The sequence below is a fragment of the Delphinapterus leucas genome, chromosome 4 (genome assembly GCF_059928025.1).
Source record: "Delphinapterus leucas isolate spDelLeu-1000000601 "Yukka" chromosome 4, BTC_Dleu_Yukka2, whole genome shotgun sequence".
NCBI classification, from domain to species: Eukaryota; Metazoa; Chordata; class Mammalia; order Artiodactyla; family Monodontidae; genus Delphinapterus; species Delphinapterus leucas.
The window spans coordinates 67,608,644-67,628,409 of NC_143132.1; the positions used below are offsets into that span (position 1 = coordinate 67,608,644).

Consider the following 19,766-nt stretch of genomic DNA (forward strand, 5'->3'; position numbering starts at 1 on the left):
AGCTATATTTAACCCCTTGAATCTCAAAATTTGTATACTTAAAAAGAAACTTCTTGTGTGAAGGTAAATAAAAGACAACACTACTTAATATAACAAGTAATAAAATGTGGACTTTATTCTAACAATAATAATTAGAAATATAAATAGGTTCAGAATAGTTTTGATGGACTTACTGGTTATAAATTCCAGCTCATTAAGCAAACCTACAGATATTTTGAGTACATTTCTGTCTGTTATTGGTATCACATATACTATAGGCATTTATGCATAGGCTTCAAGGGCTTGTGAATCCCTTGAAATTATATAGTATTTGATATGTATGTTCATATATGCATATTTTAAGCATGTATTACTTTTTTAAAAGTTAATTAATTTTTTTATTTTTGGCTGCATTGGGTCTTTGTTGCTGCATGCGGGCTTTTCTTTAGTTGCATCGAGCGGGGGCTACTCTTCATTGCAGTGCACGGGCTTCCCATTGCAGTGGCTTCACTTCCCTTGTTGTGGAGTATGGGCTCTAGGTGCACGGGCTTCAGTAGTTGTGCACACGGGCTCAATAGTTGTGGCTCGTGGGCTGTAGAGTGCAGGCTCAGTAGTTGTGGCGCATGGGCTTAGTTGCTCTGCAGCATGTGGAATCTTCCTGGACCAGGGCTCGAACCCGTGTCCCCTGCATTAGGCAGGCGGATTCTTAACCACTGCGCCACCAGGGAAGTCCCCATATATGCATTTTTATGCAGAGAGGATCTGTAGCTGGTCTATAATTTTCATCAGATTCCGATAGGGACTTATGACTATCCCTCATCTCCTAACACCACCCCTCCAGACACATGCATATACACAGAAGTTTGGAACTGTGGATCTAAGGCAAAGGGGCTATATAATATGGGCTGGGTAGAGTGTGTGGCTTGAGTTCCTTGCTTATCTTTTACTGGCTTCATTACTTTAGAGGAGTTCACCATCAGTAAAATATGGGTGAGAATATTCAATTCAGAGAGTTGTGAAGATCAAAAGTAATGATATAAAGAAAAAAAATCTGTTTTTAAACACTAAAACAGAGGTTATAGATTTATAGCCTATCAGCTGATTTTGACTTTAGAGATGGTTTTTTTGACCCACACAGTTGTTGTTTTAACATGATTTGGTTGTAAATACCTAAAAATCAAGATCTTTTATACAAAAATCTGGATTACCAGCCTCTATTTAAAAGAAACCAGAAGATAACCTGGCAACAGCAAAGGAATTCTGTATCAGAATTATTTTTAGTCATTGATGTATATATATATATTTTTTTGAATTTTATTTTATTTATTTTTTATACAGCAGGTTCTTATTAGTCATTGATGTATATTGATGTGAATTATTTTTAAGTGACTTTCATATCTTAGAGGTTTTTAAGCTTGCTCAGTATGTGAAATATCTTAGCACCCTGTGTTCCCTTTAGGTGATATATTTTAATGACATCAGTTGAATTATGATCTAATTCAAAATGAAAACTTATTTTAATTTCTTCTGAAGTGGCAGATTTGGTTAAATTTACACATCTTTTAGTGGTGTATGTATCCATGAAAAACTCAAGCTGTTAAACTGAATAAGTTTTCTTTAAATTTTCCCCATGAATGTGTGTTTGCTGTGTTTTCATTCATTTTGTATTCTGCTAGGACAGCAGACAAGTGGTAGTAGGAGCCCAAGGTGGTTTAAGAAAAATTTAGGGGAGAAAAAAACCTGAAAATTGAAGATGTTCTACTGATATTGGTTTTTAGAAAATTGTCAAGATACTGACATTATTTCATTTTTAGCAGTGGAACATCGTAGTCTAGTTCATCTTGATCTAAACAGGATCCCAAGGGATCATGAAGTGAGGAATACTGTTTTAGAGTGTAGCTATTTCTTTTTTTCTCAGATACATACACAAATAATCTGGATTGTATTTTGTTTGTTTGCAATATTAAGACTCTTCTAAGCCTTTTTAATTACTGGCTATTGAAAAATAATTTATCACTCTGAAACATGCTCATATTTTTGATACCCAGGTATTCAGGTATTCTTCCATCTTATAAAAACCAGTATCTATATCTATTTTTAGATGACTTCAAACCTGCTTCTATTGACACTTCTTGTGAAGGAGAGCTTGAAGTCGGCAAAGGTGAACAGGTGACAATTACTCTACCAAATATAGAAGTGAGTATTTCCATATATTTAAACTAAATAGATGTTTTTACAGGTTTCCACTAAATTTAAATGAAAATAATTGTACAATTCATGTAGTGGTAGTTAAAAAATTAGTAAATATAGCAAAGCAAAAAAATCATATTTTAAACTTTCTTAAGTAAAACAATCTTAAACTCTTAAAATTTACTTTGTAAGTTTCAAGAACTATCATATTAAATGATTTGAAACAATTGGAGGTCTAAACAGATATTTATTAAATCACTATTATGAGCCAGATTTTGTTCTCCAAACTAGGAATAATAACATATGCCCGTAGTCCTAATCTGTTACAGCAGACAGACATATAAACATCTATCTAGTGCTATAGATTAGAACAGAGACAAAATTTTGTTTAAACACATAAATGGAATCAGATACTCTGCTTGGTGGAATTTTTTTTTTTTTTTTTTCCCTTACTACACGCGGGCCTCTTACTGCCGCGGCCCTTTCCGCCGCGGAGCACAGGCCCCGGACGCGCAGGCTCAGCGGCCACGGCTCACGGGCCCAGCCACTCCGCGACACGTGGGATCCTCGCGGACCGGGGCACGAACCCGTGTTCCCCGCATCAGTAGGCGGACTCCCAACCACTGCGCCACCAGGGAAGTCCTGCTTGGTGGAATCTTGAAAGGCTTCATAAAGCATATGCTATGTGGGCTGAGACTTAAAGGACAAGTGGAATTTCATCCGTTATAAGAGGAGTAGAATATTCTAGGCAAAAGGAACAGTATGTGAAAGGCTCCAAATGGAGAAAGGACAAGTGGAATAAATGAATGAATGTAGTAAATTACAGAATAATGAAAAATGATTGATAGGAGTAGAGACTGGAAAGGTAGGTTGGGACCAGATTATAAAGAATCTTTTATGTTGTAATGTAGAATTTTGAGATTATGTCATAGGTATTAGAGAACCATTAGAGGTTTTTAAGCAGAGAGGTAACATGATTAAATTTGTGCTTTGGGAGTGATTTTAACAATGACTTAGGGAATGGACTGGAAAAGAAAGAGAGTAGGTCAGGTAGGCCTTTACCAAAATTTTGCCCATTTCAGAAATTTTCAGATATATCAAAGTAATGCTAATGTTTACATAAATATGCAAGTTCTTTGTTGTATGCTCTAGTTTTCTCAGTCCTTGAGTTAGAAATTTCTTAGCATTCAACCTAAGTTTCTCTTTTCTTTTATACTGACTTGATCTATTCTCAAAGAAAACCAAGACTAACTTTATACTCTAACATAGAAAACACTGGACTTTCTGAGATTTTTTTACATTGTTTTAACTTTTGTAATAGGAATGGTTTTGTGCTAGTTCATCCACATTCTCTTGTATACATTTATGAGATGGCTTGTCATGGTTAGAGGTATAGCAAGCAAGCTCTCTATCCTCTATCTAGCCTTCCATCTGTTTCCTTTTGTCTGTCAACACTATATATTGAGACCCCACCTATATGTCAGACTATATGAGTTGCTGCCTCTGAAGGTTTCCCTAATGTTAATGAAATTTGTGGGTGCATTTTATTGTATATTTCTCATTTGCTCCCTTAGAAATTGAAGAAAATGAAAAATCAGCTCAGTCTGAGACATTGTAGATTAGTAAGCCTTTGTATTACTCTGTTAATAAAAAGTGTTCAGATTCTGGTGTCTTTAAAATAGTTTGGATATTAAGTACCCAATAATCTAAGGCTTTTTTTGCTTTATGAGGTTTATTAAAGAAAAGCCCAAATCATTCACTTAATCTTAAAAGTTATTGAAAAGCCTCAGGTGGATAACAGGCACCACCTGTTATCCTGGTGTCAGATTATAGGATTATTGATCAGTGATGATTGGTTTGCAGATGAGTTCTTCTTTGCCACGTAGCATATTATTTTCTCAAATTGCAATCTTCCCATCCTCATCCCTTGCATTGTCTTTCTACTCCAAGCAGATGGGGATTCTTACATTTATTAATAAACCTTTTTCATTCACACACAATCCTGCTTTAATCAAGAGTTACCATCTACCATGTGTTCGATTTTGGTCTCAATTGAAAATACTTCTTGAAGGAATGACAACTATAGGAGGAAAATTTCAAGCTTCAAATTGTAAATTTATGAAATAGCAGAGAAATCATTTGGGAAAAAGTAGTTCCCTCCCCACCTCAGCCCACCAGAGATATGTCCAAAATGACTACGCCTCAATATTTTTGTGTGTATATGTGTGCATGAGAAAGGGAGACGGTTGGACAGACAGTCCATATATGCATATACTTTCTGTGTGGTAAGTCCTTTGCTAGGTAGCTGTTAAGAATACAGAGGTAGGGACTTCCCTGGCGGTCCAGTGGTTAAGACACCACACTTCCACTGCAGGGGACACGGGTTTGATCCCTGTTGGGGGAACTAAGATCCAGCATGCCATGTGGCATGACCAAAAATAAAAATAAAAAAAGAAGACAGAGGTAGACTGGACGTGGAAGGTGTCCTAAAAAATATTATCATTTAATGAGGAAGATAAGAGATAATTGATTAAAATTTAGTAATGTAAGGACTATCATAAAGGTATACACAGAATATTATGGGAGTACAGAAGAGCGGAGATTCAGCCTGGGGAGGGAGAGGAGACATCAGGATATGCTGTCTTGAAGATGAGTTGAAATTACCCAGGTGAAGGAAAGAGGGAAGGACCTCTTAGAGAAAAGAAAGACGTGGGCTAAGACAAAGCAACAAAAGAGTCTGTTACATTTGAAGAACTATATATAAGCCACTATGGCTAGGTAAGAAAGGGTGCATATGGGGACACAGTCGGAGATGGTATTTAGGAATCAGATAAAGAAGGGCCTAATGTGTAATGCAAAAGAATTTGAATTTTATCCTGTGCATCTTTCAGATAGCTGGAATGCAAGAGAATTGTTCAGATAGCTGGAATGCAAGAGAATTTGCTTGCTGGAATGCAAGCAAAATTACCACTTGCTAAGAGCAAATTTTTTTTTTCTGCTGGGCCTACAATCCTTGAGCAATTGTGAATAAGAATAGAAATTATATTCTCAAATTTTCTGGAGTTTTCCCCCTTCATTAAAGAACTTCTTCAAGGGCTTCCCTGGTGGCGCAGTGGTTGAGAGTCCGCCTGCCGATGCAGGGGACGTGGGTTCGTGCCCCGGTCCGGGAGGATCCCACATGCCGCGGAGCGGCTGGGCCCGTGAGCCGTGGCCGCTGGGCCTGCGCTCCGCCTGTGCTCCGCAATGGGAGCCTGTGCTCCGCAATGGGAGAGGCCACAACTGTGAGAGGCCTGCGTACCGCAAAAAAAAAAAAAAAAAAAAAAAAAAGAACTTCTTCAAATAAGTAGGAGGTTTACATTTCTTCACAGTTCTTAATTTTGTGGAAATGTAATGATTATTAGTTTGAGACATTTATATTCTCCTATTTTCTTTATCAACTTGCTTTCATCGTCTTGGTGAAAATGCCTAGAAGCTTGGAGGCATTCCATAAAATAGAATTTTTATTATTATACTTTTAAGAGTACCTTCAGGTTCTGGTGGTTCTTCGATAGGGTAGATTTTCTAATTCTCATTCCTCTAGATTTTCTTTGGTAGTATCAAATAGAAGAAACTAATAAAAATGAAGACTGTTAAGGGGGTTAATATTGGGCATTTACAAATCTCTCTTTTTTGTAAACAATTCTCTATGGTTGACTGCTATAAAATTTTAAAATGTTGAATATTGAAAGGAAAAGATTTACTTGACTGTTATGATTTGTTATTGGTGTTGTCCAGTTTGGCATATTTTTAGTGCTATCTTGTGAGGTACTTTTGTGGGCTTTGATGAAATAGCCCACAGGAAACTTCCAGCTACACTTCCTATTATGCAATGAGTGCATCTCTAGTGGTTGCTCAACAACTTTTGCCCACAAACCCTGGACTTGTGAGAGTTCCATATGTCTGATGGCTACTATGCCACTCTAGATGACCCTGTTGATCAAAGTCCCTTCCAAGATGAGCCTAGTCTGATTCTTTCCATTGAGTTTACTTTACTTAGCTTACATGGGAAAATAGCCTACCACGTTCTTGGGACTTCAGCTTATTTTAGGACTTGACTCCTATTTTAACGTCCTATTACAGTTATACTTCTAAATGAATTATATTTTTATCATTGTATAATAAACATTTTTTACCCTGTTTCTGTGACTTTAAGGTTAAATACCACCTTGTTTAATATTAATATTGCCACCTTTGCTTTCTTTTTGTTTGCATGTTCATGGAATCTAAGTGTCTCTTACTTTTATTTAGCTTACATTTTAAGTATATCTTTTGTTAACAGAATATTCTGTTTCATTTTTAAACCCATTTTGACACTTTCTATTTTTATTAGGAGAATTCTATCCACATTTAGTTCAAAGTTTTTATACTTGATTTTTATTTCTATCATCTTATAGTATGTGTATTGGTTATTTTAATTTGTTTTCTTATTTCTGTTCCTTATTAGTTTTGTCAAGCGTCTCTTCTTTCTTTTCTTTTTCTTTGTTTTCCCTCATGTTACTTTGGGAGTACTATTGTACTCTTCCATTCCATTACTGATTACTTTCCTTTCCTGGTATTCATAATCAGGCATGATCAGATTTGCCTGTTAGCAGATGGGAAGTAAAACTAGAAGGAGAGTAGGGAGGAGGATAACAGTAATCTAGGTGACCTGATGATTGGGTTCTGAAGTTGGGTTATAGCAGTAAACATGGAGGTGGTAGGAGGTGTTCCATAGTTATTCAGAGGCAAAGAGAGTTCATATGCTTCGGAGTTTCCTGGTACCTTAATAGTTTAATACCCCTTTCTTGGAATATGAAATAAGAGGGCAGAAATTGAAATTTAAAATAAGAATGGTGCTCAATTTAATGAGGAAAAAAGTTTAATTTAAAAAAACTTGTTCAAAGTATAGAAGGCAGGTACAGGGATTGTGAAAGGCTTACTTAACTTGTTATTTATGGTAAAAATGTTCATATTGTTCACATTCAACATTCATTGAGTACCTGTGAAGAGCTTGGTACTTCAGGTGCTAGGAGCAATAAAAAATTTCTAATCCAGTCCTCCTCCTTCAGAAACTCAGAGTACAATAATGTATTTTAAAATGTTTTCTAAGTAAGAATACAAGTATTTTTTAAGAAGAATATATTACATGACTCTCTTAAATGTAATTTGGAGCCCTTGGGTTGCTATTCTGGGGTATCTTACTCACTTGTTTTTAGTCAAGACGTTTGAAAAATATACTTATCAGCCAAGTAGGCCCAACTTAGTTTTTTCATGATCATGCTTCTGGCTCTCTACCTTACAGGGCTTCAGCTAAGTGCTCTGCATCTCACTCTTCTAGGGCCACTCCAGATATGTCCTTATCTATGTGCTATGCATGCTTGACTTCCTGTAGATCATTTTTGTTTTAGAAAAACTTGTTCCTTACTTTTGGTTTCATAATTTTCTCTCCCAGCCTCTCAGAGGTCTCTAACCTACCCCTTCTTTATGGCATCCTCAATTACCAAATTTATCTCATACTCCTCTGGTAATGTGTTAAGCCTCTAATGATTGTTAACTTTTAAAATATGATATCCCCTGGGACTTCCCTGGTGGTCCAATGGTTAAGACTCTGTGCTACCAATGTAGGGGGCCTGGGTTCGATCCCTGGTCAGGGAACTAGATCCCGCATGCCACAACTAACAGCCTGCATGCCTCAACTAAAAGATCCCGCATGCCGCAAAGAAGATCCCACATGTGGCAACGAAGATCCCACATGCCACAACTAAGACCCGGTGCAGCTAAATAAATAAATATTTTTTTTAAAAATGATAGGCCCTTTAGTCTTTTTTAGAAGTCATCTTTTTCTAACATGATCTAACATTACTATTGTATTTGGCAAAATTGTTATAATCAGTGCTTTAAAAATTTAATGTACTTTTATAAAGTTCAAAACCAAGCAATTATAACAATATATTATTTAGGGGTGCATATATGTGGGATAAAATAAGAGAATGAGAAACATAAAATTCCTTCAGGGTTGAGGGAGGCAGGGACAAAGGATAGAAGAGGAGCATAGGTAGATGTAGGTTATTAGTAATGACCAGGATTCTTTAACCTTCTATTATGGAAAATAGAATAGTATAATGAACTCCTGTGTACTTACTGAGCTTCAACTATTATCAACATTTTGCTAACCTTTTTTTTTTGCGGTACGCGGGCCTCTCACTATTGTGGCCTCTCCCGTTGCGGAGCACAGGCTCCGGACGTGCAGGCTCAGCGGCCATGGCTCATGGGCCCAGCCGCTCCGCGGCATGTGGGATCCTCCTGGACCAGGGCGCGAACCCATGTCCCCTGCATTGGCAGGTGGACTCTCAACCACTGCGCCACCAGGGAAACACGCTAATCTTTTTTTAATAGAGCTTCCTACTTTTTTCCTGGCATATTTTAAAGCAATCGCAGACATTCACAAATGCTATGTATGCATCTCTAACTGATAAGGATATTTTAATTTTCACCTAAGTACCATGGTAATCCTGCTATTATCACACATAGTAGAATTAATTGTAATACTTGGTCCATATTCATGTTTTCATGATGGTTTCAAAAATGTCTTTTTTCAGTTTTTCTCCCTAGAAATCCATATAAAATCCCTATATTGTATTTTTATTTATTTATTTTTACTGAGGTTAATTTACAGTTCTGTTAGTTTCAAGTGTACAGCAAAGTGATTCAGTTATACATATATATTCTTTTTCAGATTCTTTTCCATTATAGATTGTTATAAGATATTGAGTATAGTTCCCTGTGCTATACAGTAGTTCCTTGTTGTTTACCTATTTTATATTCCTAGATTGTATTCTGATATTATGTTTCTTATCTCTTTTATTCTGTAAAAGTCCCTCCCCACTTTTATGCCACTGGTTTGTTGGAGAAACCAGGTTAATTGTCCTAGAGAATATACCCACATTCTGGATTTCAAATTACTTCTGTCTGGGATTATGTAACTTGTTTCTCCTTCCTCATATTTCCTATAAACTGGTAGTTATTTCTAAAGCCTTGGTGACAGTTAGATTCTTTGTGGGTTTTTTTTCAGGCAAGAACACTTTATAGGTGATGCATACTTTCTTTTATATCACATCATGAAGCACATAATGCCTGGTTGTCCCACTTTTAAGGATGCTAAAATTGATCAGTGAGTTTAATGTAACATATGTTCCCTGATACATTCATTTTCCTTAATCTGCATAGGGAAGCCCCCCGTTAATAAAATGCCAGATTTAAAAAATTAAATTTAGGAAGGAAGAAGAGGAAGAGTAGGAAATATAACTCAGGACTTTTGTTCCCTTATTGTAAAGTATATTGGTTGTATTAGAATTGAATCCCAATTTCCTATTGTAGACCACGTCTACAAAGATTTGTGAAACAAATCTTTACTGGCTCAGGGCAGCTGCTTCCTCTGTTCCCTTTCCTCAAGACAACAATTTTGAGATCTCAGCCTCTCTTCATCTGTCTTTTTTACTATACTCCTTATTGCCAGAGTAGTAAATTTAGGCAGTTAGGTGACTTGAAGTACAGTATATCAATAGGTTGAGAAAGACAGAAGATCTCAAAGGCCCTCTCAACTGAATTTCTATGATAAATTTCAAGTAATAATAATTAATTTTTTAAACAGGGTTCAACTACACCAGTAACTGTTTTCAAAGGTTCAAAGAAACCTTACTTAAAAGAATGCATCTTGATTATTAACCATGATACTGGGGAATGTCGACTAGAAAAACTCAGCAGCAACATCACTGTAAAAAAAACAAGGTATGTGGTTAATGAAATAAATTATTTAATCAACACATAAATTGCTAAGAGAATGTCAGTGAAAAAAGTTATTGGATTAAGTCACACTATTACATAAGGGTTATTTCTGTCTGGTACAAAAATTTTTTTTTCTTTTTTCTTTTTGTGTTACATGGGCCTCTCACTGTTGTGGCTTCTCCCGTTGGGGAGCACAGGCTCTGGACGCGCAGGCTCAGCGGCCATGGCTCACGGGCCCAGCTGCTCCGCAGCATGTGGGATCTTCCCGGACCGGGGCACGAACCCATGTCCCCTGCATCGGCAGGCAGACTCTCAACCACTGCGCCACCAGGGAAGCCCTACAAAAATGTTTTGATCTTTTTCCAAGTTTAAATTTGGTGAAGATCCTTTAGCCAGAAGCTTTTACCATTTCTCCCTATGATATTTAAAAGCTTGTTTTGTTTCTATATGTTTTCTTATATGTAGGTACATCTTTTATTCTACTGTAGATACTTTTGTAGAACTGGACTAAAAGGAGCCATTACACATTCTCCAAAATAATTTCATTATCAGTAGTAAAATTTTATCAAGCACTTAGAAAATGTGAGGCAAGAAAAAGGAGAACTTCCTATACAAATACTAACCTCAGAACTTCCACATTTTAATTGGATTAGCAGATAATTCTATTTAAAATGTCAATAAGAGAACATAGCCATCTCAAATTGTTTTTTGGGGGGAAATAGGCAGTGCATTAATTAACATGTTTTTTGGGGGGAAATAGGCAGTGCATTAACAAGCCATACAAATAGTATAGATAAAAATTGTTCTAGGAATTAAAGGAAGGAAGACATGGTTCATCGGAGCATTCAGGGAGCCCTTACTGATGTACCTTAAGAGGAGGTTAAGATTTAGGGCTTTTTTTCCCCCCAAACATATTTCATGATAAGGATTGCCTTTGGGTGCTTGTTAAACAAATGAGTTCCCAAATTCAACTACAGATCAGGGAGGGAGCCCAGGAAACTTTTTTTTGTTTTTTAATTATCCCCTCTTCCCAGGTGATTTTTTATTTGTAGGAAAGTTTGGAAAATACTGATTTAATTGATCAGAGAGAACATGAGGATGTAAACAAGACAGGAATATATCTGACTTATTTGGAACCTATGAATAAGACTTGCTTGAATAGAGCAGAGATTTGTTTCTTTCCCTGCATACAAGTATAGAAAGTGGGGTATGAGGTTGAAAGTAGACTAGAGGTAAGGTTATAAAGGTAGGTTGCCTTCAATATTAACTATGAAATTAGGACATTGCCTTATTGACGGTGGTTGCATATTAAAGTTTTTTTAACCAGGGATCGACATGCTTACATTCTTGTTTTGAAATGTAAATCCACCAAACAAATTGATTTAAATGAAACAATGTGGGAAAGAGAAAAATGCACAAACCACGATGTTTTAGAGTAGGAATGAAGAGAAAAGTGAAGTTCTAAATACTTTGTGAAGGAAGGACTAACAGGATTTGGTGACTGGAAATGGGAGAGGCAAAGTCAAGCATAGTTGTGTTATATACTTTATTTTTTTAAGTATTGAAGGGAAAGTATACGAACCTCCTTTAATAACGTCTTAACCTTATGAATGAGAAATGTGGGAGTGATTTAATTTTAACAGAAATGGTAATTTCAGAATTTAGGGAATATAATGTGTCTGCTATACTCATGTATAATTTCATTTTATTTTAGTCATTTGTGTATGTCTTATCTCTTCAGTTTTGAGCAGTGGCTTTTTTTAAATTCACATTTGTATCCCTCAGTGGATCTGTGTGTATGCCATGCCTATAGCAGGGCTCAATAAAGGTTTGTTAAATAATGAATTAAATTAATGCTTTAATCCTTGAATATCGTTTTAAAGATCTCTAGGAAAAAGAATAAGTGGTCAATTTTAGTAGCTTTGTAAGTTGAAATTGTTGTTATATTGCAATCATCATACCTGTTTTGACCTTTTGATGTTCTTAATTGCAGAGTTGAAGGAAGCAGTAAAATTCAGTATCGTATAGAGCAGCAGCAGCAACAAATGCGGAATTCAACTAGGACTCCCAATCTTGTAAAACATTCTCCATCGGAAGACAAGATGTCCCCAGCATCTCCGATGGATGATATTGAAAGAGGTAAAATCTATGAGTATGTAATGGCCCTTTAAAATAAATTATTAATAAATGTTAAGTGAAATTTTTCATTTTAATTGACAAGGGAACTAGCTGTAAAATTCTAAAAACATAATGTTTTTTGTTATGGTTCTAGGGGAGAAGTGTAGTTTATGATTTAGAGTATTATGTACATAAGCCTGTGTCTATATAACAGAATTTATATTTTTTATTATTCAGGGGAAAAAGTAACTGTTTAGATATGTGTAACTGGAGTTTTCTTCTTTTTGACAGTTGTGATGATTCCAATTTAGTCCTTTACAGCGTCTTCTTGTTGAAGTTTTCTTATGTGTAGCCAGACTATAGATGTCTAAGATGTAGCCAAACCAGTAGTGGAGTGAGGAGATGTAGTAAGCCAAAGCAGCAGGCAAGTTCTTCTGAACTGCTGCTCACTTCTCAGCAGGAAGGCGCTTCTAGAGAGGCACAGTCTTTTTGAAAGTAAGGAAACTTAAATCTCCATTTTTTTTCTAGCTGCAGTTTGGGTGTTTATGTTATAGTAATTGTGGTAGGAGTAAGACCCTGGTCACCAAAGTTTACTTGTTTCTACGCTTTGCCTTCATAACTTGCATATAGCTCTCTGTTTCCACTTGCCCCCTTCTAGGCCCGGTATAGTATTAGTTCCCTAATATATTAGTGTTCCCTTTTCAAACAATAAGGAAAATATAAGCTCAGAACCCTTGTTGCTACAAGGGATCTTGAATTTTATTTTATTGTTATATCTGCTTCCAAAATGGATTTGAATCATTATATCATTTTATATATGTGTACAATAAAAATCTGGAACAGAAAATTAAGATATTGGAGGGAAGAGGAAGCAAATTTGCTAATTATTAAGACATTAAATTTATATCTGAGCTTCCTATCCACTAATACAAAACTGAAAACTTTAGTATATTTTGTATTATCTAAGAGGTTCCAAAGATTTGGACTCTTCCCTGCTACTAAATTCTAAAAGGAATTCATCGTATGGAACCTGTTCTTTGGAGAATTAAGCTATATAGTATCTTCAACTATAATTTTACAATACAAAAAGAAGTTCCTCTATGTGGCAGGTTTTTAGCAGAGACCTTAGTAAAAACATTGTATTGTAGAATATAAGTTAAGGTAATCCAAGCATAAGATCTAACTTTGTATAAGAATTTACAGTTTGCAGAGCATGTTCCTTAGACTATCTTCTTTTAAATATTTTCTTAATATTTGACCCTACTATGCCAATGCCTACTGCTATGGTTGAAACACTTTTTTTAAGTTTATGATTAGATGTCTGTCAGCTTTACTAGTGTTTCTCTGGTTTAATTTTTACATTTACCTTTTTGGGCTATCTGGAATTCTAGTCTAAGAAATAAGAATCTAAACTTCCTTCCTCCCCAACAGTGTAATTACATAGATATTGATAGAGAATCAACAAATATAGTATTGAAAAAGAGTATCAATATCCATTTTTTGAATAAGCCAGTATTTCTTCTGCTGATATGAAAAGCCATTTTTTAAATTCAGTTTTTATTTTATATTGGAGTGTAGTTGCTTTACAATGTTGTGTTAGTTTCAGGTGTACAGAAAAGTGATTCAGTCATACATATACATGTACCTATGCTTTTTCAAATTCTTTTCCCATTTAGGTTATTACAGAGTATTGAGCATAGTTCCCTGTACTATGCAGTAGGTCCTTGTTGACTATCTATTTTATATATAGTAGTGTATATATGTTAATCCCAAACTCCTAATTTATCCCTCCCACCTTTCCCCTTTGGTAACCATAAGTTTGTTTTCGAAGTCTGTGAGTCTGTTTTGTTTTGTAAATAAGTTCATTTGTATCATCTTTTTACATTTCACATATAAGTGATATATGATATCTGTCTTTCTGTGTCTGACTTATTTCACTTAGTATGATAATCTCTGGGTCCATCCATGTTGCTGCAAATGGCATTATATCATTCCTTTTTATTGCTGAGTAATATTCCATTGTGTATATATACCACAACTTCTTTATCCATTCATCTGTCGTTGGACATTTAGGTTGATTCCATGTCTTGGCTATTGTAAATAATGCTGCATTGAACATTGGGGTGCACGTGTCTTTTCAAATTATGGTTTTTCTCCGTATATGCCCAGGAGTGCGATTGCTGGATCATGTGGTAGCTCTATTATTACTCTTTTAAGGAGCCTCCTTACCTTTCTCCATAGTGGTTGTACCAATTTACATTCCCACCAACAGTGTAGGAGGGTTCCCTTTTCTCCACACCCACTCCAGCATTTATTGTTTGTAGACTTTTTGATGATGGCCATCCTGACTGGTGTGAGATGATACCTCACTGTAGTTTTGACTTACATTTCTCTAATAATTAGCGATGTGGAACATTTTCTCTTGTGCCTTTTGGCCATCTGTATGTCTTCTTTGGAGAAATGTCTGTTTAGATCTTCTGCCCACTTTTTGATTGGGTTGTTTATTTTTTTTGATATAGAGCTGCATGAGCTGTTTGTCTGTTTTAGAGATTAGTCCCTTGTTGGTCGCTTCATTTGCAAATGTTTTTTTCCATTCTGTGGGTTGTGTTTTTGTTTGGTTTATGGTTTCTCTTTGCACTGCAAAAGCTTTTAAGTTTATTTTTAGGTCCCATTTTATTTTAAGGTCACATTTGTTTATTTTTTATTTTATTTTCATTACTCTAGGAGGTGGATCCAAAAAGATATTGCTGCAATTTATGTCAGAGTGTTCTGCCTATGTTTTCCTCTAAGAGTTTTATAGTATCTGGTCATACATTTAGGTCTTTAATCCATTTTGAGTTTATTTTTGTGTATGGTGTTAGAGAATGTTCTAATTTCATTCTTTTACATGTAGCTGTCCAGTTTTCCCAGCACCACTTATTGAAGAGACTGTCTTTTCTCCATTGAATATTCTTGCTTCTGTCATAGATTAATTGACCATACGTGTGTAAGTTTATTTCTGAGCTTTCTATCCTGTTCCATTGAGCTATATTTCTGTCTTTGTGCCCGTACCATTCTGTTTTGATTACTGTAGCTTGGTAGTATAGTTTGAAGTAAGGGAGCCTGATTCCTCCAGCTCCATCTTTCCTTTCAGGATTGCTTTGGCTATTTAGAGTCTTTTGTGTTTCCATACAAGTTCTGGAATTTTTTGTTCTAGTTCTGTGAAGAATGCCATTGGTAATTTGATAGGGATTGCATTGAATCTGTAGATTGCCTTGGGTAGTATATTCATTTTGACACTATTGATTCTTTCAATCCAAGAACATTGTCTATCTTTCCATGTGTTTGTGTCATCTTTGATTTCCTTCATCAGTGTCTTACAGTTTTCAGAGTACAGGTCTTTTGCCTCCTTAGGTAGGTTTTTTTCCTAGGTATTTTATTCTTTTTGATGTGATGGTAAATGGGATTGTTTCCTTAATTTCTCTTTCAGATTTTCATTGTTAGTGTATAGAAATGCAAGATATTTCTGTGTATTAATTTTTTATCCTACAACCTTACTGAGTTCCTTGATAAGCTCTAGTAGTTTTCTGGTAGCATCTTTAGGATTTTCTATGTATAGTATCATGTCATCTGCAAAAAGTGACAGTTTTACTTCTTCTTTTCCAATTTGGATTCCTTTCATTTCTTCTGCTTCTCTGATTCCTATGGCTAGGACTTCCAAAACTATGTTGAATAAAAGTGGCGAGAGTGGACATTCTTGTCTTGTTCCTGATCTTGGAGGAAATGCTTTCAGCTTTTCACCACTGAGTATGATGTTAGCTGTGTGTTTGTCATGTAAGGCCTTTATTATGTTGAGGTATGTTCCCTCCATGCCCACTTTCTAGAGAGTTTTTATCATAAATGGGTGGTGCTGGATTTTGTCAAAAGCTTTTTCTGCATCTATTGAGATGATCATATGGTTTTTACTCTTCAGTTTGTTAATGTGGTGTATCACACTGATTGATTTGCGGATACTGAATAATCCCGGCATCCCTGGGATAAATCCCACTTGATCATGGTGTATGATCCTTTTAATGTATTGTTAAATTCGATTTGCTAGTATTTTGTTGAGGATTTCTGCATCTATGTTCATCAGTGATTCTGACTTGTAATTTTCTTTTTTTGTCTGATTTTGGTATCAGGGTGATGGTGGCCTCATAGCATGAGTCTGGGAGTGTCACTTCCTTTGCAATTTTTTGGAATAGTTTCAGATGTATAGGCGTTAACTGGTCTCTAAATGTTTGATAGAATTCACCTGCCATGCCATCTGGCCCGGGCTTTTGTTTGTTGCAAGTTTTTAAATCACAGTTTCAATTTCAGTACTTGTGATTAGTCTGTTCATATTTTTTGCTTCTTCCTGGTTCAGTCTTAGAAGTTATACCTTTCTAAGAATTTGTTTATTTGTTTTAGATTGTCCATTTTCTTGGCATATAACTGCTTATAGCAGTCTCTTGTGATCTTTTATATATCTATGATGTCAGTTGTAACTTCTCCTTTTTCATTTCTAATTTTATTGATTTGAGCCCTTTCCTTTTTTTCTTAATGAGTCTCGCTAAAGGTTTATCAATTTTGTTTATCTTTTCAAAGAACCAGCTTTTCGTTTCATTGATCTTTTCTACTGTTTTCTTCATCTCTATTTCATTTATTTCTTTTGTGATCTTTATGATTTCTTTCCTTCTACTAACTTTGGGGTTTGTTCTTCTTTCTCTAGTTTCTTTAGTTATAAGGTTAGGTTGTTTATTTGAGATTTTTCCTGTTTCGCAAGGTAAGATTGTATTGCTATAAACTTCCCTCTTAGAACTGCTTAAGGTAATTATCGATATGTATTTCTGCTTGTCATTTTGTTCATTGTTTAGGATGTGTTTTTGTAGGTGTTTTTTCTTCCCTTCCTCTTTTGTTCTTTTCTCTTTTGATTTGATGACTGCCTTTAGTGTTGTTTGGATTGTATTTTCTTTTTTTCTGATATATATATATATATATATATATATATATATATATATATATATATGGTTGTTTTAACACATTTTTTACCAGAGACGTATTACAGCCACAGGTGTTAGTTTCTGCAAAAAATCCCCAGTCAATAATGTGTTAAGTTGCTGTTCTCTTAATTTCAAATGTATTTCCAATATCCTGCATTTGTACTCTCCTCTTCTCACGATTGCTGGTTTTGATATATTTGTGTATGGATGATATCCTAGCTTTACTGTATGTTTCTCTTTACCTGTTAGCTTCTCTTGTTTCTAGTTACAGGCTTTTCTTTTCCACCTAGAGGAGTTTCTTTAGCATTTGTTGTAAAGCTGCTTTGGTGGTGCTGAATTCTCTTAACTTTTTCGTGTCTGTAGTTTTTGATTTCTCTGTTGTATCTGAATGAGAACCTTGCTGGGTAGGCTATTCTTAGTTGTAGGTTTTTCCCTTTCATCACTTTAAATATATTGTTCCACTCCTTTCTGGTCCACAGTTTCTGCTGAAAAATCAGCTGATAAACTTATGGGAATCCCCTTGTATGTTATTTGTTGATTTTCTCTTGTTGTTTTTACTATCTTCTCTTTGTCTTTAATTTTTGTCAATTTGAATAATATGTGTCTCAGCATGTTCCTCCTTGGGTTTGTCCTGTATGTGACTTTATGCACTTCTTGAACTTGAGTGAGTGTTTCCTTTCTCATGTTAGGGAAGTTTTCAGCTATTGTCTCTTCAAATATTTTCTCAGGCCCTTTCTCTCTCTCTCTTCTCCTTCTGGGACCCCTATAATGCAAATGTTGGTCAGTTTCATGTTGTTCCAGAGACATCTTAAACTGTCCTCATTTCTTTTCATTCTTTTTTCTTTATTCTATTCTGCAGCAGTGATTTCCACCATTCTGTCTTCCAGCTCACTTATTTGTTCTTCTGCCTCTCATTTATTCTGCTATTGATTCTTTCTAGTGTATTTTTCATTTCAGTTATTGTATTTTTCATCTGTTTGTTCCTTAAATTTTCTAGCTCCGAAAAGCCATTTTTGTCACATGCAGAATTTCTTTCTGGACTTAAGTCTATCTCACAACATAAGATGTACAGTGGCCAATACATGTATGAAAAGTGGATCAGATTCACTAATGCTTTCAAAGTTCAAATTTTAAGATTAAAAGATATTTTTTTCTAAAATTTAATAGTTTTATTCTTGCAATGTCTGACACTGTGCAGGGGTTACAAGAGTATGCCTAGAAATGAATAAGCTAAAAGTTTAACATAATTTCAGGGAAAAATGGATAAATTCACTTCATAGTGGGAGATTTTTAGTATATCCCCTCTCAGTAATTGATAGATTCAGGCAAACCCCAGATTAATAAGATTTGCAAAACACCATTAAGAAACTTGAACTAAGTAGACATACATAGCACTTCCACTGTTTGAGATATACAGGTTTTTCAAGTCCGTGTGAAATTAAAAAACAAAACAAAAGAAAACTGACCATGTGCTACATAGCAAAGCATCTCAACAAAAAAAGACATTTTGGGACTTCCCTGGTGGCACAGTGGTTGAGAATCTGCCTGCCAATGCAAGGAACACAGGTTTGATCCCTGGTCTGGGAAGATCCCACATGCCACGGAGCAAGTTAGCCCGTGCATCACAGCTACTGAGACTGCACTCTAGAGCCCTTGAGCCACAACTACTGAGCCCGTGCACCACAACTACTGAAGTAAAAGTACCTAGAGCCCATGCTCCACAACAAGAGAAGCCACCACAATGAGAAACCCACACACCGCAAGAAAGAATAGACCCTGCTCGCCACAACTAGAGAAAGCCTGCACACAGCAACAAAGACCCAACGCAGCCAAAAAAAGATATTTTTCTTTTTTAATTGAAGTATAGTTGATTTACAGTATTATTTTAGTTTCAGGTGTACAACATAGTGATTCAATATTTTTATAGATTATAATCCACTTAAAGTTATTATAAAATAATGGCTATATTTCCCTGTACTGTACAATATATCCTTTTTAAATTTTATTTTATGCATATTAGTTTGTATCTTTTAATCCCATACCCCTATCTTACCCCCACTCTCTCCATGGGTAACCACTAGTTTGTTTTCTGTATATGTGAGTCTGTTTCTGTTTTGTTATACACATGTTTTGTTTTATCTTTTAGATTTTATATTACACATATAAGGGATAAGATACAGTATTTGTCTTACTCTCTCTGACTTATTTCACTAAGCATAATACCCTCTAGGTCCATCCATGTTGTTGCAAATGGCAAAATTTTGTTCTTTTTATGGCTGAGTAATATTTCATTGTGTATATATATATATGTGTGTGTGTGTGTATAAATACCACATCTTCTTTATTCATTTATCTGTTGATGGACACTTAGGTTGCTTCCATATCTTGGCTATTGTAAATAATGCTGCTATGAACTTTGGGGTGCATGCATCTTTTCAAGTTAGTGTTTTTGTTCTCTTGGGGTATATACCCTGGAATGGGATTGCTGGATCATATGGTAATTCTATTTTTAGTTTTTTTAAGGAAGCTTGGCTGCACCAATCCACATTCCCACAAACAGTGTACTATGGTTCCCTTTTCTCCACATCCTTGCCAACATTTGTTATTTGTAGACTTTTTGATGATAGCCATTTTGACAGGTGTGAGGTGATATCTCATAGTGGTTTTGATTTACAT

At 35.5% G+C, this 19,766-nt stretch overlaps 1 protein-coding gene and 1 non-coding gene across 3 annotated transcripts in view; both read left to right on the forward strand.

Annotated features, from left to right (window-relative positions):
- The window catches only part of EAF2 (ELL associated factor 2), a 58,058-nt gene that overhangs the window by 4,735 nt on the left and 33,557 nt on the right, over positions 1-19,766 (forward strand). For both annotated transcript variants that reach the window (XM_089909990.1, XM_022566462.3), the window contains exons 2-4: positions 2,081-2,175; positions 9,839-9,975; positions 11,966-12,111. In XM_089909990.1, coding sequence (XP_089766116.1) covers positions 2,081-2,175; positions 9,839-9,975; positions 11,966-12,111 — 378 coding nt within the window. The remainder of the gene's footprint in view (positions 1-2,080; positions 2,176-9,838; positions 9,976-11,965; positions 12,112-19,766) is intronic.
- TRNAG-ACC (transfer RNA glycine (anticodon ACC)) lies at positions 7,770-7,842 on the forward strand. Its single transcript has one exon. It is a non-coding gene; the product is annotated as a tRNA-Gly (tRNA).